The 19,752-nt window shown below is 48.1% G+C and overlaps 1 protein-coding gene across 7 annotated transcripts in view; it reads left to right on the top strand.

The window, feature by feature from the left end:
• Positions 1 to 19,752, top strand: part of LOC115405436 (probable serine/threonine-protein kinase kinX) — a 34,043-nt gene that overhangs the window by 8,963 nt on the left and 5,328 nt on the right. The window contains exons 1-10 of one of the 7 annotated variants that reach the window (XM_030115031.1): positions 864 to 1,308; positions 9,270 to 9,319; positions 11,488 to 11,567; positions 14,798 to 14,981; positions 15,284 to 15,410; positions 18,001 to 18,141; positions 18,383 to 18,442; positions 18,558 to 18,701; positions 19,324 to 19,402; positions 19,736 to 19,752. The exon at positions 19,736 to 19,752 is cut by the window's right edge and continues 290 nt beyond it. In XM_030115031.1, the coding sequence (XP_029970891.1) occupies positions 1,291 to 1,308; positions 9,270 to 9,319; positions 11,488 to 11,567; positions 14,798 to 14,981; positions 15,284 to 15,410; positions 18,001 to 18,141; positions 18,383 to 18,442; positions 18,558 to 18,701; positions 19,324 to 19,402; positions 19,736 to 19,752 (900 nt within the window). In that variant the 5' untranslated portion in view covers positions 864 to 1,290. Of the gene's footprint in view, positions 1 to 863; positions 1,309 to 9,269; positions 9,320 to 11,484; positions 11,568 to 14,797; positions 14,982 to 15,283; positions 15,411 to 18,000; positions 18,142 to 18,382; positions 18,443 to 18,557; positions 18,702 to 19,323; positions 19,403 to 19,735 lie in introns of those variants that run through there. The other 6 variants (XM_030115017.1, XM_030115045.1, XM_030115062.1 and 3 more) reach the window with 6 other exon arrangements.

The following is a 19,752-nucleotide window of genomic DNA, read 5'->3' as shown; positions in this document are numbered from 1 at the left end:
GCACAAAGTGGAAGTAAGAGAGGCTTTTCCCAGGAAAAGAGGTGAAGTACAGAACTTCCTGTTAATGTTCTCGTCAAGCTACTACCACTGACGTATTCAACTGCTGGCCTGTGGACCACATGAGGCCATCATGGTCATAGTCTGAGGACCCTGTTTGAACTTGATTCTACAGAGTAATTACAGTGTTATCTCAAAAATATGAAAACATTTCTTGTAAAGTAGCACTACTTTAATTATGAAAAGGTCACGATTGATGAATAACGCTGTAGTTTGCATGTCAGGCCACTAGTTGGTGCTCAGTTTTGTAGTAATACAACCATACACACTCAGAACATTGACGCTCCTTGAAACTGCCGGTCGTCGTCGTATAGGCCCTCTCAGTGTCTGCTGTGTGGAGGGAGTGTCCCCTTTATGCAGATGACGGTGTGGTAAATGTTAGTGATTGTACACTTTGTCATTGCTGCTGATTGCCCCACATTATGGTCCCACAGTGAGCATGTGAAGTGCCTTGTGTTTCTGAAGAACTGCGCTTTCTCTTCTTCCATGTAGATGAAGTCCAAAAATCAGTCAAAACACAACAGAAAGTTTAAGGTTTTCACATGAAAGTGGAACTGACTGCTCTTTTTTTTCATACTTAAGGGAAACTGTGAAGCAATAAGCTGTTTTTACAGTGTAAAAGCTCGCTAACGCGCAGCATCACCGATGGGAATAACTCCGTCTTTGTTGGTTTTACAACACGAGTATGAAGAGCAGCGGAGATGGGAGATGGAGAGTGAAGGAGAAGGTCATGAGGGGAGTATCTTGTTCACACATGCCTCCTCCCTCCCTCTCTCCTCCCTCTTTATCTGCCTCCCTCCCTTCCTCCGGCAGCACTACCAGAAGAGCGGAGCGAGACAGCAGCTCAGCATTGTTTCCTCCACAGCGTTGTGCCACTCTCCAAGAATTTGTGGCACTTCAGCGAGACGTGGTCCGGCAGGAAGAGACGCTTTCCTGCTTTTGTCAACACACAAGAAACCTTTAAAGAGAAGCTGCTCTCCTGCCTCTTGAGCGGCGTTGTAATCCCAGTATAATCCGTCTTTGGCTTGCTGTTGTGATTCTCCCGCCGACGTTTTCATGAGGATGGTTTGACTGGGAGAAGAGACGGAGGCACAGATGTCAGAGGAGCCACCGCTTTCAAGAGGAGTAAAGAAAGAAGACGTCCCTCAGCTGTTGGATTTGAGTTCTTTAGAAACCCGTGGAGGGTGACGGAGGAAGAGAGAACTTGAGGAACACCATGGCTGGGATGTACGGATGCTTCAGGGGTCGGAAGTAAGTTCCTGAAGATTTCGACATGTTGTTCTGACACCTGACAGCACAGCGTTGCTCATGTAATTACTCACCCAGGGAGTGTCAGGGCACGCTTATCAGCTCTTAAACGTGTCTAAAAAGATCCCGGCTGCTTCTTCCTCAGCCACATGAGTCCACGGTGACACTTTGGCTCAGTGTGTTGACACGCTGCTTTTCTCCGGTTGATCTTCCTCCCAGGCGAGTCCACACCGGCTCTTCCTGCCCAGGTTTGATCCAACTTGCTCCCTGGTTGTTTGATGGGATAATTGGCGAGCCGTTGTTGGCGCCGACGCTCGGTTGCATGACTCACTTCGGATGTCAGAAAACTCCAGAATTACTTGTGCTTTTGTCTTGGTAGCGGACAGACGGCCACGGTTCACCGTGACTTTCCTTGGAGCGAGCTCCAGCCAGCCGCTGCACAGTCGATGCTGTAGATATATCGGGCTGCCTCCTCGTTTGAATCTGAGTGCACGTTTCTGGAAGTCCTCCGTGATTCCAGTGCTTTGAATTCTCTAAATATAACTCGGGGCTTGGCAGTGCGATTGGACCACAGAGGGTTCAGCATAATGAGTGCCTTCAGCTTTTCTCGACTACAGTAAAGTTTCTTTTTCTGTCCGTTAGTCGTGTAGATGTGGTATCGGTGGCACCAACGCCCCCCCCCCTCTTCCACTCTTTCTCTCTTTTCAACCTCAAGACAGCACGACAATGTGAGCTTTTACTGCCCACTCAGCAGAGTTGACTCGGACAAACATTTTGTTTGTGTGACACGCAGAGAGAAAGTGAATGAGGCAGAGAGACGAGGCGACGAGCTGCTGCCTCCTTCACTTCTTATTCTGACAATATGTAGAGACTCCAGGCGGAGGTTGACAGTTTGGCATTTACCATCAGAAAACCACCTGAGCAAGGAAGTTTCATCCTGTTTGGTGAAAAGTAGTCAAAGTGTTTGGTCTTCGGGCTCCCTGTTCTACACCTCAAACTTCTAATGAGTACATCTAGTCATATGGTATTTAGTCATTTTTATCTATTAAGAGACCGATTCTTCCTCCTGCTTGGATCAGTGGACCCTGATCACTCGTATCCGTCCCCCGATCAGGTATAACATGGTGACCATGACGTTGTAGAAGTCGCCTGTTTTTCGCTGCAGAAAGTTTTTTGATGTTTCTGTCAGGATCGGGATGATCTTTTGCAGTTTGACTCTTCATATGCACACTCCGGTACAAGACCTGTTTCAAGGGTTCTGGCTCCCAGGACCAGGTTTTTGATTTGGCTAGCTGACTTGCTCGTAGCTCCATCTAAAAACCTTCTATTCGGCGGACAAAACTAACCGTAATTTGTAGCTTTCAATTTGTTGTGATGCAGTACCTTTAAAGTGTTAGCATGCTAGCGTTAGTGAACATGTTGATGCTTGGAGTTTGGTTCTGCTTTGTGAAACTTGACATTTGGCACAAGTTCTCATGATTATTAACCTAGTTTCTTTTAACATCTGTTTGTCTGAACCCATGCTCATCATAACTGAAGTCTACAACCTGAAGCTGTAAATATGAGCTGTGAGGACGAGTGTTGGTTCCTCGGTGTGTGTGTGTGTGTGTGTGTCCCCGGTCCAGCAGTGCTTACGTAACCACAGCAGTGAGTGTGTGTGTGTGTGTGTGTGTGTGTGTGTGTGTGTGTGTGTGTGTGTGGCAGGAGCCTCGGCGATGCAGCTGGAAGTGAATGCAGACTGTGCCGAGTGACTGATGGAGGTGTTTGGTCGGTTTCTGCCTCCAGTCCATGTAAGGCCTGTTGCTAGGAGTGCTCACACACGGGGGGACGGGGGGGACGGGGGGGACGGGGGTAGAAACCCTCAATCCCACAAGGAGGGTTTGTCTTTTGTTACTCGGGTTCGGAGCCGTTTGGACGATCTTTAAAACAAATCCAGATCTGCCTCCATGGGTTTGAGGGAAAACCTCTCGGAGACGTCTGCAGTCACGTCCAGCGGTTTGAGAAGCTGACAAGAATTCATGGAATCTCCATTAAAAAAAAAAAAAAAAACCTGAGCGCTGCTGGGAAGTCCTCGTGTCGGTTCACCTCCTTCTGCTGGATTACTACAGTCCAGGTCTGAGAAGCTGAAGTCCCAGTGACCTGGGACTCTAATCTCTGCTTCATGCTCGTGTCTCCGGGGTCCCGGGGTGAGGGACTGCAGCTGGTCCAGCCGGGTCAGGGTGAGGGACTGCAGCTGGTCCAGCCGGGTCAGGGTGAGGGACTGCAGCTGGTCCAGCCGGGTCAGGGTGAGGGACTGCAGCAGGTCCAGCCGGGTCAGGGTGAGGGACTGCAGCTGGTCCAGCCGGGTCAGGGTGAGGGACTGCAGCTGGTCCAGCCGGGTCAGGGTGAGGGACTGCAGCTGGTCCAGCCGGGTCAGGGTGAGGGACTGCAGCTGGTCCAGCCGGGTCAGGGTGAGGGACTGCAGCAGGTCCAGCCGGGTCAGGTGTGAAGTGAAGACCAGGGGTCTCCAGGTGTCGCATGTTTCCTCAACATGGTTTTTCAGTTTCTTACGCAGTTCTTTTGACCTTTCTTTTGCATCTTCAATGAAACGTTTTTCACTAATTCACGTGAAAAACTCTTCAACTTCACACGTCTCGAGTAAACTTTCTTCTTAGGATGAGTTTATTTTTCCACGAGCAACAAGCTGCAACACATTTCGTCTTACGGTCTGAAAAGGACAAGTGTGGAATTGTTGTGGGCGAGGTAGAAGAGTGAAGCAACATTTTAATCAACTGAAGATTCGGAGATCTGGATAATCAAACAATATAAAATCAGAACCATAATCTTTTCACTTACAGCCTGGAAGCAAAAGCATCTTAAGGATGTAAACAGTCAAATACCGAACAGAGTTCTTAGTAACGTCTATTAAACAGTGTGCGAAGGCCACCAACAACACTTTGCCCTAATTACTGGTTTAACAAGCAGGTTTCAGCTGGTTTTTACTGCTTCGTGAAGCAAAACTTTCTCAAAAAAAAACCATGCAATAAATTTTTAGAAGTTCCCGAATCCGCATTTTTCCCATCGTTTTTAAAGGGAAAGTCACAGTGACGCTGAGATACTGAATAACTTCCATGGTGGTCAGCAGAGCCCGGCTGTGGCGTGTCGGGCAGGAAGAGAAGGACGGAGGAGTGACGGAGGAGTAACGAGGCCTGAGGAGAGAGGAATGAGGAGGAATGGCCGAATGTTGGTGAGGAGCCGCGTTATCGGGCCTCGTCCTCCGGCTCCGGCTCGTCTCCTTTTATGGCTGCTGGGCCTGAATGCAGCAGCTGCAGACGATGTGGACGCGTCCGACAATAACAGAAGTCATGGAAAAGCTTTTTAACGTCTCCGAGAAGAGTGATGGCAGAGCGAGGGATGTTTTGCATGCTGTTCCCCATTAAAGTTTTATTAAATCAGGTGGAGAGAGGACATGTGACTCGGAGGCAGAGAGCAGCCAGTCTGGACCCCGTCCACACACCGGATGATGGATCTGGAGGAACCGCAGCCACAACGGCCCGCTTCTCCTTCAAACCAAAACTAATTAGTCGGAAACTTACATATTAATGGGATTCAGCTGATCTGTGGGCAAAATTACTACACTGGTCGCAAAATGTCTCAAGTACCTCTGAAACAATTAGAGATATAGAAGCATGTGTTCACCTCGGAGACAAAAGATAATTTAATTTAAAAAGTGTTTATACACCAAATTCTCATCGCAGGTTGTCTCCAGAATTGATCCGCCTGAGAGTGAATTCAGGACCAAGTTGTCCCTGACGTCTACAACATGCGGCTCTGGAGCCAAACGTGGTCTTTAAACTCCCCGTCGGTGCTCTCTAGTGTTTTCACAACGTTCTGTATCGATGCTATTGATTCTATACTCATTCATGTTTTATCTGTACAGTGTGTGCCAAAAACAAAGCAAGAAAAAAAATCTCAAATGGCTAAAGTAGCTAACGATGCTCATCTAGCTAAAACTACGAGTAAAGGAAAAAAGTAAAAATTGCCAAAAAGGTAAAAACTGCTTAAAAAGTAAAAAAACGTGTAAATTTTTAAAATAGCTGTAACAAGTTAATGATTTAAAACTGCTTAGAATTGTGAAATTGCTACAATAGTAAATACAGCTAGTGTTGCTAAAATGCTACTATTGCTAAAATGATTAAAATTGGCTTAACATAGCTTAAATTGTTAAATAAGCTGAAAATGGGGAATTTTATAAATGCCTCAAGCTACTAACCTGGTCTAGGCATGAAGAGTGGCCAGAGAAATTATTATTAGAATTTATTATTTTTAAGGAGCCATATCATGTTTTTCTCACAAGTTTTTAAGAGCTCATCACACACTAACAATGTTAAAAGCTCATATAAGTCATTATTTCATGATGGAGCTTCTTTCAAGGTTAGAATTGGTAAAACTGACTATAACAAGAAGAACGCTGGACTGAAGTCGGCGGAGGAGTTCTGAATGAGCGGGTGCCGTCAGTAATCCGTCACACTCCTGCAGAGTGGAGGAAGAGGAAGAAGAAGAACAGAGTATCTGTTAGTATCTGCAGGTATGTCATTATCCTGATTCCACCGTGGACCGTCCTCATGTTTCCACAACGTTCATTCAGGTGACGGCGGCTAAATGTTGGGCGGGACTAGATCTGGAATATCCTGGTCTTAGAGCGTCTTCCTCCCTCTTTTCCTGGTTTATCCAGATTCCTCATTGAAGAGTCGGAGTGATGAACGGCCAAGTCCACTTCAGGGACAGGAATGTGTGACGGAAAGCAGAAATTTCATTCATGAGCGCTGGTTAGCGGCGCTCACATGACTCAGGTCGAGCCGCACAGCGAAGGGTTTGTTCCGTCTGAGCCCGACGGCGAATCCTGGTATCTGAGGCCGAGGACGCCGGGACCGGGTTCCACATTCACGCTGGGTTTTCCTTCAGGACGTGTCCGCCGTGCGCTCTGTGAGCCGCTGAGTCTCTGAAAGCCCCGCACGCCGCTGGTCCTAACGGCTGCAGTAATGCAGCCAGGTTAGCCTGGTCCGGCTGCTGGAGCCACCAGGCCCGGCAGGACCGCAGCAGACGGGGTCTGCGGTGTCCAAACACAGTCCTGCAGCAATATGTGACCGGATCAGATTACTGCCAGTCCTGAAGGGGACGGTTACAAAGGTTAATGCTGCGTCTCAGTAGAAACCAGTAGAGAGGAAATCTGTTAGTGGAGCTGAAGAGTCCGCTGTGGCTGTTTTCAGAAGTCTTTATTGACAGATTAGAACTTAAAACCAGCTGAAATGATTTTAATGATTTAATCTGCAGAAGCGTCACAGGTAGTCTGTTCGTCCAGGTGTGTATTCGTCCAGGTGTGTGATCGTCCAGGTGTGTGATCGTCCAGGTGTGTGTTCGTCCAGGTGTGTGATCGTCCAGGTGTGTGTTCGTCCAGGTGTGTGATAGTCCAGGTGTGTGATAGTCCAGGTGTGTGATCGTCCAGGTGTGTGTTCGTCCAGGTGTGTGATCGTCCAGGTGTGTGTTCGTCCAGGTGTGTGTTCGTGCAGTCAGATCAGTGGCAGTACCAGGGTCACATCAGCTCCAGGGACCAGGCGTCACAGCCCCACAGAGGGATCCTGTGTCTCCTGAGGCCCTGTCATGGCGGGTGAAGGGTTGGGGCGTGGGGGGGGGGGGTGGGGGGGGTCCTCATCAGACCTCATGTCAGACGCCTCCGTCGGTGCGAACGGCAGTGAGTCAGCGCCGTCAGCCGGTGGCGGTGTGATGAGTCTGGAGACACTCGGCCCATTGAGGCACGAAGGCTGGCTCGCTTTACGTCAGAGACGGAAGCCTCCGGTGGACGGAGCGAAGACGCCGTTCGCACGGCGACGGGCCGCCGTTCACGCCGGGTCCACACTCCACTTCAGCGCCTCGCCCGACGCCACAGGAGAACGTCACCGGGGATCGTCTTAGGACTGTTCTGCATGAATCAGCTGGACAAACAAGACAGAACAAGACCAGGGTGTGTGTGTGTGTGTGTGTGTGTGTGTGTGTGTGTGTGTGTGTGTGTGTGTGTGTGTGTGTGTGTGTGTGTTGGAGGTATTTGGGTTCTAATGAGGTTATTTCAAACTGTTGAACGAAGCCAAACCCCCACAGGTCTGAATACCTCCACGCTCTAATCCACTGTTACATAATGAGGCTGATACACACACACACACACACACACACACACACGGTCAAAGCCTTCCAAATAAAGCTAATGATGTGCTTGAGAGTGTTTACACAGCATGCGCACTAATACTGCGGAGGGATCAGGATCTGCAATAAACAGCTGGCAGGAAAACGTCACGGAGCAATGCATCCTGGGAAAAAAGCTCCGAGCGTGTGAAAGAGTTGTGGTCCTAACGGGAGAAGTGGGTTCTCAGGGTCTCTTTCATGGAGCGTCTTCGTACAGAATCCACACAGTTTCTCACCGATCGTGTTTTTATGACGCCGAAGTTTTCCAGTAAATCCGAGAAAGGTTTTATTTTTTCCAGTCATAACATGTAAAGAGGAAACTCTCTTTAATATTCTTATTGTGTGTCATAATGCCATAATATTTTAAGACACTGTATTATTGTAGATTAAAAGTCCATAATAACGTAGACTAAAGCTTATCAACATTAAAAATGAACTAAAATATAATATCTATACTGTGACTTCACTTTTTAATTTGAATTATGTGAAAAAAACTAGTTTTTGTTTTCTGATCTGCTTCTAAAAGCACTGATAAAATCGTAGTTAATAATATAAAATCCATCCCAGAAGCCCTTTATATACTTGCTTTAACTCTGGTTTTTTGCACCTCATTCTGCTCAGTTCGGTTCCCTTTTAGGTTTTTTTTCCACTCCAGTTCTCTGCAGTTGAAAACACGACTTCTGTTCATCTCTGCTGTGGCTCTGAATGCGCCTCAGTCCTACCAGGTTGATCCGACAGTCGATGGCCGTCAAAATGTTAAAGCACTGCGGTGGTTTTTAATAAAGGGGCTCCAGAGGCTGAGGCCCCGCTGCAGTGCATGCTGGGATTTGGGGGCAGCTGACGGGTTTGTTTACGCCGGCTGCCTGAACGACGCCGTTCCTTTGTTTTAACGGGTTAGTAACTAGAGCTGGTCCTGAATATCCGAATATTCAAGTCTTCGTCTGAATTCGTCTTTTATGGTTTCAGGTAACGGTTCAGGGTTAATGGACGCAAACCGAAACCTTTAAAGATTTTATAACAACACAAGCAGTGAGGTTGTGTTTTAGTTGAAGTAGTTGAGCCCGGCGGCGCTGCTGCACGCTACTGCTCCTGTTCTCTGTTTATTAGTCGGGTCTCTATGTTTTCAGGGTCTGGTTTAGAGCAGGGAACACGGACAGGGTGACCTCTTCCTCAGCGCTCTCTGGCCTTCACGTGGCCGGGGGATTTGAACCCTCAAACCCTCACTGAAGTGACTCCCGGAGGTTAACCGGAGCTGAGGGTGAACCGGGGACCCGGCGCGACCGGCTGAATGCAGGAAGTCCGGAGCTGTGTTCGATACAGTGGGATTTACTGGGACTTCAGTGACCCTGAGCTGAAGCTGCGGACCATCAGACCAGGTTCTGGTCCAGGATCAGCAGGCCGGTCTCTTCCTTCATCAGAGTTCCTCTGTGTGGATGAAGCGGCGCCTTTCGGCTCTTCTCGCCGCCCTCACTGCTCTCTTCCTCTGTTTACTGTAACTCTGCTGCTTCTTTTTCTTTTTTCTTTTGTGTCTCCACTCCAATATTCTTGTGTTTATCTAACGACTCTTCTTTTCTTTCATGCTGTTCTTTCCCACAACCCCTCTGCCTGACCCTCTCCTCCTCCTCCTCCTCCTCTGGACCTCCCTCCTCTCTCCCCCCCTCCTCTTTCCTCGCTCTGTATTTGTGTTCCCCTCTTCGGTAACTCTTTCGCCCCCCCCTCCCCCTCCCTCCCGGTGGTCCGTCTCATAGATGAAGCGGAGGATGTCGCCGTGGGGATCCGGCTCTGGCAGTGGGCGCAGGTCAGTCCCTCTGGGCCCTGATACCCGATCAAACCCCCCCAAACACCCCGACCATCCTTCGAACCAGCCACAGTGGCTAGAAGCAGCTTCATCCAGACCAGACCGAGCGTTGGCCTCTTCAGCCTTGTCCTTTTCACTCTCGGGGTGTTTGTGTAGTTTGATTACTGAGGCATCGGTACAGATTATTGGCACATGCTGTACTGTGGGTTTGTCCAGATTGACGCTGTCGCCCAAACCAGTCCGTACACCGAGTATAGTCGACCTAACCGAGGTGTGAAGGCTGTCGTGAACCGTGGACGCTACGTCACCTCCGACAGCCGCCGAGGTTCCAGTATCCTGCTGCACCTACAGAACGCCGGGCTGCACACATCAACAAAGAACCTCCAAACCGCCGGCGGAGCTCCTGCTGTCTGTGGGCCGGTGGAGCGCTCCTGTCCTCGACATGCTAACATGCTAACAAGCCACGTGTGTTGTGAGGAGTTCTCTCGTGCGTCCCGTGATTTCTGTTTTCCTGTAATGTTTAACTGTGGCGTCATTCAGTTCCCCGGGACTCGTTGGCGTTCTGTCACCGAGTCGTCCGGTTCCTCCGCCGTCGACGCTGAGGACGGTCAACGTGAAGTCGAAGGGTTTTCCGGTCGATGGCTACCGTTTGATCACGTCATGGTAACACTTACCGAAGACCCTCGGCATGTCAACAAACGCTCCGGAATGTTCCGTCTGCTTCCACAGTACGCGGCTCGCTGTAAACACGGCGGACTTGAGGCTCTCCAGCCGCTTCTTCCATAAAGAGAGGGAGAAGCTTTTTAAAAACAAAACAGTCCTCCCTCCCGAGGACAAAGCGGCCATAAATCCTCCGACAGATTCTTCACTTTTGGCTTTCTCACCATAAAAACATCCAACTCTGTGTATTTTCTCTGTGTTGTCATGGCAACGGGTCGGTTTATACCAGCACTGCAGGCTGATGGGAATATATTCATGATGATCACTGTGATATTACCAGAAACATGTTAAAAACCCATAAAATCCACCTAAATACTGCAACACGTATCTAGTTCACTACGTCTGCATTGAAACCGCCGACCCTCCTTCGGCTGCTTTAAAACGTTTTTATAATCTCTGGCTAATTAAAAGGTTTTGAGCTCAAACTGCCTCCTACAATACATGCAGACATGCTTACACTAAATGAATGGCGACACAGCGGCCGCGACCCCGGCCGGTCGTTTTACTGGAAACCACATCAGGGACGACTCGGCAGGAAGTCCAGCGCTAACTGGATCTGAGGGCAGGACCGGGAGACGGGGAACAACACCGGATTAATCTGAAACTGTGTGTGAGAGATCTGCTAACAGGTTCAACCAGACGGAGCCCGAGAGGCTGAAGAACCCAGGAAGTGGAAAACACCCCAGCTGTCTGTCTCTACATTCATCTGTCCAGAAGAAAACGTCAAAGTCGACTCAGCATGTCAGCTCGGGGTGCTCGGCCTTCACAGTTAGCATGTTAGCATGACACCTAGCTGTGCTGTGAGGGACATGACGTAGCATGCTAGCTACAGGTTAAATGCGAACACAGACTTGGCTTGTTAGCGTGCTAATTTTGCTGAAATATAAAGTTTTGTGCAGGACAGATCTGTTTACACTCTAAAAGTTATTTGTTATTCCCATAAACATATTTATTTGTGTTTTTTTTTTAGCAAAACTAAAGTATAAAATACAGATTTTCGTCTTGAATGTGGTTTGGAAATGTAAACAGTGAAACGTAGCCCAGATGTTTCTGCTGACACTGTGTGGATCGGACTCCGGGTTGCCAGGTTGGATCAGTCCTGATGACTTTATGATTTAACATTGAAGCTGAATTTAGTCCGTTCCTGAAGAAAGCGCGGCTGTTTGCGAGGTGAGGAAGTGGCGGGTTGCTCTGGGAGGTTGTATAAGAGCTTTTCAGAGTTGTGTAATCCTTGAGGAGAACCTCTCTGCTCCGGTGTGAGTCCTGCTGGACTCTAATCGCCTCCTAATCCAGCTGATCGCGCTGCAGATATAAAAATGAGCGGCGGGCAGAACCGGAGAGCGTTCCTCCTCCTGACCCGGACCCGACCCGACCCGACCCGACCCAGACATGAGGATCACACACGCTGACCGCCGTCTCTGTCTCTGTCTCTGCTTCCATCCCAGCAGCGACGGCGCTGCCATGGCGTCTGGAGTGCCGGAGGCGGCGGCCAATCAGGAGCCGGCGGAGATCCAGGAGGAGTGTTCAGGTAAAGACCTGCATCCTGAACCGTCTCCGTCGTTAAAGAATCTCTCAGCAGCTGCAGGATTTCTGCTCATTAACTCTCCATAACACACAGATATCCACATTTATGACACTTTTCTCCAAATAAAACTCATTTAGAGCCACAAAGCACCTTTAAATCTTTTAAAAGAAATTATTTTATATGTAATTTTATTATAAAAATGTGTCTTAGATTGAACTGATGAAGTTTTACAACAATTAATGCTTCTATTTTAGTTATTTTTACTATTTGAACTATTTTTTGCTTATTTTGTACCTTTTCTAACTTAACCTTTTTTTCGTATTGTTTGTTTTGCTGTCTTAACCATGTAATGTCTGTTTTAGCAACTCATGTGATTTTTGCTGTTTTGCTTTTTTTAAACTATTTTTAGTGATTTTTTATGGCTATTTGACGTCTTCTAATTCTATTTATTTATTTATTTATTTACTTATTTATTGCCATTGCTGCTTTAGCAGTTTTTACTCTTTCACCAGTTTTTTTTTTTTCTTCCTTTGTTGGTTTTTACTTATTGCAAAGCCACGTTTCATTTAATAAGTAACTCAGATAAATTCTCAGTCCTCAGTAACTGATAGGTTTGGAGAAAATGTGAAGAACTAAGTTTGAAAAACTTTTCTTTACCTTCTTCTCCGAATCGCTTAACAACTGGAAGAGTCAAACTTGTGTTTTCCATTTGTATTTATTCCAGCATTAAACTTCATGAAATAAAATGAAGATAAAACGTTGTGAGTGAGTGAAGCAGAGCTTCATTCATTCATTTTAAATGGGATCATAACGGGATCCTGGAGAGCAGGTCCCTCAGTGTCCCGCTCATGTTTGGTTTTATGGGTTTTTTTAGTCACCGTTTGACCAGAGATGTTGAGAATGAAGCTGAAAATCCTGAAACGGTGCCTCCGCGAGGCCGAGAGTGTTAAAATGCTGAGTGTGTGGAAAGAAGCTCATGAACGTCTGCATCACATCAGATCCAGAGGAGGTCAGCCCAGCCAGAGCAGGATGGGTCTGCCTGCAGCTGGCAGCAGGAAATGAAGGAACACACACACACACACACACACACAGAAGGAAGGAGCACATTAGAGGGTCACGGAGGTGTCGTGTGGGTGTGGGAACTTCATCTTCGGGGATCTGTGGGAGCACATCCGCAGTGGAAACGCTCTTTGACACAGATGTGTTTTAGCAGGAATGTAAGTGAAAAAATACTGAGATTAATAAGACTTCACGTTCAACTTCATCTCAACATGACGTTGTCATCTGTGTTTTCGTTCCGTTACTGAAGATTTAACATCAGAGTTGATGTATTTGCAGAAAGCGATAGAAGAAGAAAAATGAGCAGAAGATAAAAAAAACCCAATGGTTTCTACATTGTTTAATTCAATACACACGAGCATGAGTTTGGTCACGTCTGGTTTGAGAATAGTATTGATTTTTTCATTTGTTAGTTGATTGAAAGGCTGAAATTGCATATTGCATATACAGCATATAAAAAAGTGAGGAGAAAGATCTGCACCAACTGTTTGCAGTTTTGTATTATTTTGCACGATTTAAAATTTCACATCTTTTGAGACATGAACGTGCTCGGATTAAGTCGAGTACGTGGCAGCATTTTGATTTTCTATTTTCCTTTTTTATTTCAGAAACATTTCACATTTATCCAGAATTTTCCAGTTTGGGATTAATAGAGTAATACTCTACTCTACTGTACTCATTTACACGGTAATATTGAGAAAATTATGTTTTTCTGTCCGGTAACAGTGTACAGCGCAGCAGCGGCGTTCGGAGAAGTGGTGGAGTTTTTCCCCCGTTTCCATGGAGACGGAAAGTTTCACCTGGGAAACCGTTTTCAAAATGCTGCGTTTTCAGTGGCTCCGAGCGCCGTTGCCATGGAAACAGAAACCGAAAACACAGTGAAGGTTCTGTGTTCCCAATTGGAAAACGTCCTGAGTGACCCCGCCCCTCCGTAACATTGTTCCCTTTAAAGGTCGCGACCTTCTCACCCTGTGAAGGAACCAGCTTCTCCTCAAGCTGCTGTTCAGAGCGTTCAGCTAAACCGGAGTATCTGAGCCCCGCAGGTCGGCGCTGACCTTCCCCTCGGTCCGTGGCCTTTTTCAGCCCTGCGCCTGATTGTGTATTGTGCCTGAAATAGCAGGATGAGTGTGTGTGTGTGTGTGTGTGTGTGTGTGTGTGTGTGTGGCGCACCACTCTGGAAGCTCCTCAGCTGAAGGTTTCAGCCATGGGCCCGGGGAGGAGGACGCCTCCAGCGTTTCACGGCTCAGACTGAGAGGAACGTCCGTTCGGACCCGTTCGTCTCGCCGGACATCCCGGAGCCGTCAAACCGTCTCAAGACGTTTGTGGCGGAGGGCTCCTGAGTCGCGTTGTTTGTTTGTTGTGAGTGTTTAATGGAGAACTGCGGAACGTTTAGCAGAGTTTGACCGAGACTCTTGAAGCCTTTTCACCCCGGCTTCAGATTTACATGCCAGACATTTTTCAGTTGTGATTTAGCTGAAACCAGAGAGTATTTTTAGAGGAGGAATGCTGAGGCTTTCCCCGCAGGCCGGACGGCCAGAGCAGGACGTCTTAAAGGCTGTTCCACATGCGGCTCTGCTCCGAGGGTCTGCTCTGGTCCAGTCAGGCCAGGATCGCTCCAGATGATCTGTCCTCCCAGCATTTTAAATAAGACGCCAGCAGACAGCCTAGCGTCCATCAGTGTTTAACGGTCAGTCAGTCGGGACCGACTGAGTCAGTCTCCTGATCAGGAACTCCACTGATTTTTGAAGAACATCTTGCTGTAATCAGGCCTTGATCTTCAGGGCCTGGTGGACTCTGGAGGCAGATCTGGGCCCTGCGGCTCGGGGGCCGCCTGGAGAGACCATCAGGAGCCGTAATGAGCCGCCGAGTCACTGAACAGCAGTGAAAGACGTTTTGTTGGTGTTTAAGCAGCTTTTAAAGAGCTGCTGAGTTTCCACCGCGGCGCTAAAAGACACGGGCTCACCGCGGGGAGGCTTTACAAGAGTGTGTGTGAGTGAGTGTGTGTGTGTGGTTCCTGCATGGCTGATTACCTGCCAACACAGGGCTAATAGCTCTGTAACTCCGGGTCATATCGGGGGAGGGGGGCGGCGTTAAAGGCGCTGTGGGAGTAATTTTCTCGTTACTACTTCATTTAGTGAATAACCATCCCTCTTGGGGGATTTTCTGTTTCCCAGGAAAGAAGAAGTCCAAGTTCCAGACGTTTAAGAAGTTCTTCGCCAGGAAGAAGAGGAAGGAGCCGGCGGCGGCGGCGGGGGCGGGGTCAGACACGGCGCTGAAAGCCAGCCAGTCCAGCGACAATGTCAGCAAGACGTCGGCGAGCAACACGCTGACACGGGCGGAGAAGGAGAAGGGATCAGGGTGAGGCCGCCACTCAGAACCCAGGAGAACCCGATGGAGTGTGCTTCCAGATAAAGCCCCGTCCTGCAGCGTGACGCGTTCTCTCAGATTTTTATCTCTCTGCTTAATTAACGAGAGGAAGGTGATGTTTTTACATCCATCTCCGGTTGAGGTGAACCCGCCGCTGCTCACTTCCTGTTTTTCTGACACGCTTTTCCTGAGAACCATCCCGACTGTCTGTTTTCTCTCAGCTGAGCCTCCTGGCTCGTCTGCACCTCGTATCTCCAGCTTTGGAACTTGAGTTCTTCCTTCATTTCTCACAGGTCGAAGATCAGCCTGGGCAGCAAGGCCTTGTCACACGACTCCGTCTTTGTGTCCGACTCGTCGGAGGCCAACGAGGCTCTGGGGGCGTCTCAGGACAGCATTCATGGAAAAGTCAAGTCACTGCAGGTACAGACGGCAAAACGTCAGAAACCCACACCGGTTCCATTTTTGATGGTCTCAACGGGAGTCAAGTGGTTTCCATGTCCCTCCAGGAGGGTCTCGTTCTGCAGCGCACCGCTCTGTGGTGGCTCTGTAGTGGACCTGTAGTTGCTCTATAGTGGACCTGTAGCGGCTCTATAGCAGACCTGTAGCGGCTCTATAGCGGACCTGTAGCGGCTCTATAGTAGATCTGTAGCGGCTCTATAGCGGACCTGTAGCGGCTCTATAGTAGATCTGTAGTGGCTCTATAGTGGACCTGTAGCGGCTCTATAGTAGATCTGTAGTGGCTCTATAGTGGACCTGTAGCGGCTCTATAGTAGATCTGTAGTGGCTCTATAGTGGACCTGTAGCGGCTCTATAGCGGACCTGTAGCGGCTCTATAGTAGATCTGTAGTGGCTCTATAGTGGACCTGTAGCGGCTCTATAGCAGACCTGTAGCGGCTCTATAGTAGATCTGTAGTGGCTCTATAGCAGACCTGTAGCGGCTCTATAGCGGACCTGTAGCGGCTCTATAGTAGATCTGTAGTGGCTCTATAGTGGACCTGTAGCGGCTCTATAGTAGATCTGTAGCGGCTCTATAGTAGATCTGTAGTGGCTCTATAGTGGACCTGTAGCGGCTCTATAGTAGATCTGTAGCGGCTCTGTAGTAGATCTGTAGTGGCTCTATAGTGGACCTGTAGCGGCTCTATAGTAGATCTGTAGCGGCTCTATAGCGGACCTGTAGCGGCTCTATAGCGGACCTGTAGCGGCTCTATAGTAGATCTGTAGTGGCTCTATAGTGGACCTGTAGCGGCTCTATAGTAGATCTGTAGTGGTTCTATAGCGGACCTGTAGCGGCTCTATAGTAGATCTGTAGTGGTTCTATAGCAGACCTGTAGCGGCTCTATAGCGGACCTGTAGCGGCTCTATAGTAGATCTGTAGTGGTTCTATAGCAGACCTGTAGCGGCTCTATAGCGGACCTGTAGCGGCTCTATAGTAGATCTGTAGCGGCTCTATAGTGGACCTGTAGTGGTTCTATAGCAGACCTGTAGCAGCTCTATATTATATATATATATATATATATATATATATATATATATATATATATATATATATATATATATATATATATATATATATATAAAGTGGTCAGAAAACTTCATAAAAAGTTGTTTGAAAAAGAAAGAAAACTGCTAAAATGACTGAATTAGCTTTAAAAACAAATGACCACAAAGGATAACCATCCAGAACGGCTTAATGTGCTTTTTGCAGTTATTTTGGCTCAAACTACTAAAACAAAGAAGATTTATTTGAATGAATCAATGAATTGATGAAATAATCTGAGAAACAAAACTCTTTTCCACCGTGTCCCTGTGTGAACCGTGGACTGATCACACTGATACAGCTGCGAAAATAGAAAATCCTTCCCTCTAAAGAGGTTTTAACTCGTAGCTAACCGTCGCTTCAAACTTTCTCTGGTGATTAAAAAGCGGAGGAAGTGTTTGATTTGTGGACGAGTCCTAATAACAGCAGGTGATGAGCGGACGTGTTTATCAGGAGACCAGCTGGGACGGGAAGCCGCTAATTCCCAGATTAGTATCAACAGAATTTAGCACCTAAAACAATCTGATGGAGATTTCCTGAGCTTAATCCCGGCTGCTGGTTTGATCAGCGGAATGAGGCCGTGGCAGAGACGAATATAGACACATTATGCAAGGATCGATAGCGGCGGGAGGCGGGAGGCGATCGCTGGAGGCGGGAGGCGATCGCTGGAGGCGGGAGGCGATCGCTGGAGGCGGGAGGTGATCGCTGGAGGCGGCGGCTTGAGGCACCGAGGGACCGCTTTGTGTTCGAGTCCTACCGTCTGATTACTGCACCTGCACAGTCATAAGATCACTGTCCAGATTTTACCGAAGAAACAGTGTGTGTGTGTGTGTGTGTGTGTGTGTGTGTGTGTGTGTGTGTGTGTGTGTGTGTGTGTGTGTGTCCTGCCCGGCTGCATAAAAGCCGTATTGTTCCGTGTTTACTTTGCACTCCAGCAGAAAGAGTTCATGATCGACTCCTGCAGGCTGTTTGAGTTTCACTGATACACACACACACACACACACACACACACACACACACACACACGCGTAGCGCTTCTCCCCGTCATCGTCTGGTAATCCCCACCTCGTCACCCTTCCTGTTAAAGCTGTGATTTATTAACCTTCTATCAGCCACTGATACAGAACCTGGAGATCTTCCACACAGTGATTCACTCTTTTATTTTTATTTAAGACAGTTTGAAAACAAGCCATCTCCCAGTCTGTCATACATGTCCAAAACATATAATAAAATAATCTGATTTTACAAAGACTGACATTAAACTGAACAAAACCACACAGGTTTCAACATGTGGACATTACTCAGTGTCAGTCTGGAAAAAAATGAGTCACCTGATGAAGAGATAAAATCAATGAAGCAAACTTGAAAAACGTTTGTGAATCGTCCAGCGTCTGGTGCTGATGCGTCTGCGGCGTTGTGAGGCGGTAGAGAGGGCGTGGCCGAGCTGCTGACCTGCCGCCGTCCTGTGTCCAGATGCAGCTGAAGCAGGCCATCAGGCTGGGCTCGCCGCCGGCCCTGGTGTGTGTGAAGAGGCCGGAGGACGGCGGCGCCATGTCGGAGGACGACGGCCTCCCCTGCAGCCCGCCCGAGTACACGGCGCAGCTGGCAGCCACGGTACCTCCTCCTCCTCCTCCTCCTCCTCCTCCACCTCCTCCTCCTCCTCCTCCTCCTCCACCTCCTCCTCCTCCACCTCCTCCTCCACCTCCTCCTCCTCCTCCACCTCCTCCTCCTCCTCCTCCTCCTCCTCCTCCTCCACCTCCACCTCCTCCTCCTCCTCCTCCTCCTGGAGGACTTTCCCTCTGAACAGTGTGTGTGTGTGTGTGTGTGTGTGTGTGTGTGTGTGTGTGTTCTCCAGATCCAGGCCCAGAGGAGCAGCTGCATCAGTCTGGAGGGGACGGACAGCGAGAACGAGCAGGTGAACAACTCTGCCCAAAAGATGACTCAGAACTATAACAGCAACACGTTTGGCTGTTCTCACCTGGGGAGTGTCTGACCGGCTGTCCCCCCCGTCCTCCCTGCCCCCCCCCCAGCTGTCCCGTGCCGCCTCCGGCCCCCCGGCGGTCCCGGGAGACTTCAGCCAGCCGGCCAGCCCCTTCGCCGTCCTGGACAACTCCGCAGCCAAACACAAGCTGGGCCTCCGACACAAAGCCTGCAACCGCAGGAGGCCGGCCAGAGTGAGACACACACACACACACACACACACACACACACACACACACACACACAGTAAATCACATTTTCAACTTAAAAAATCCTTTATTTTTGTTCAAAGCACTTTAATACCAGATAGTTTGGAGAAGTTGTATTATTTTAATTTCAGTCACATAAAATAAGTTTTTTTTTTAATTACCTCCATATTTCAGTTCACATCAAACTTTTATCATTATTATTCCATCCAAAAGATTTTTTTTTTTACATTAAGTCCATCTTCTTTAAGTCTTTAAGTCTTGCAAGGAACTCAGCAAAATATTTCATAACAAAAGTCATTTATAGACAAAAATGAGCCAGACATGTCAGCTTTTCAACCGTAAGAATGATCTAAAAAGATGACAGAGCAAACCTGTCAGGACAAAACAGTATTCAGTGTTTCGTTCGTTTCAGTTTCCATGCAGTAAAGTCACATTTTATTCACCGTGAATCCATTCTCCTCACTAACAGGGTTTGTCCCTGCTGATGCTGGCTCAGGGTGGAGTTCATCTCACACACATTTACCTGGAAACACGTCTTCTTTTCACACGCCATGCGTATTGTTTTAACTTGTAGTGTGTGTGTGTGTGTGTGTGTGTGTGTGTGCAGCGGTCAGAGGGCAGGTCTCTGCTGGACGACACAGTGACGCAGGAGGACGGAGCCTCAGAGGAGCCACAGACAGTCAGAGGTCGGAACACTGCTTCTCTGTTTCTCTGCATAAATGAGACTAAACCCTCACCAACACGAGGAAAAAAACCACTTTCTGTAACTGCATATTTAAAAAAGCTCAAAGAATTCATTTTACTGGAGTTTTTTGTGGGATTATTTGTTATATTTCCATGTGATTTCACATTTTCGTGAGCTGAGACCTGATCTGAGTTCAGAATACTGTTGTTTACTTAAATATGAATGGAGGTCAGATCTGCTGCAGAAGTTTCTGGAATGTTTTTACTTTAATTTTAAATCCTGTTTTTATCACAGGGTCATAATCTCACCATCAGTCCTCTTGTGTGATTCCCAGATGGCTCAGATGTAAAC

The sequence above is a fragment of the Salarias fasciatus genome, chromosome 2 (genome assembly GCF_902148845.1).
Source record: "Salarias fasciatus chromosome 2, fSalaFa1.1, whole genome shotgun sequence".
In the NCBI taxonomy this organism is placed as follows: Eukaryota; Metazoa; Chordata; class Actinopteri; order Blenniiformes; family Blenniidae; genus Salarias; species Salarias fasciatus.
Note: the sequence above shows the minus strand (reverse complement) of the source record. Positions and strands in the feature narration are given on the sequence as shown.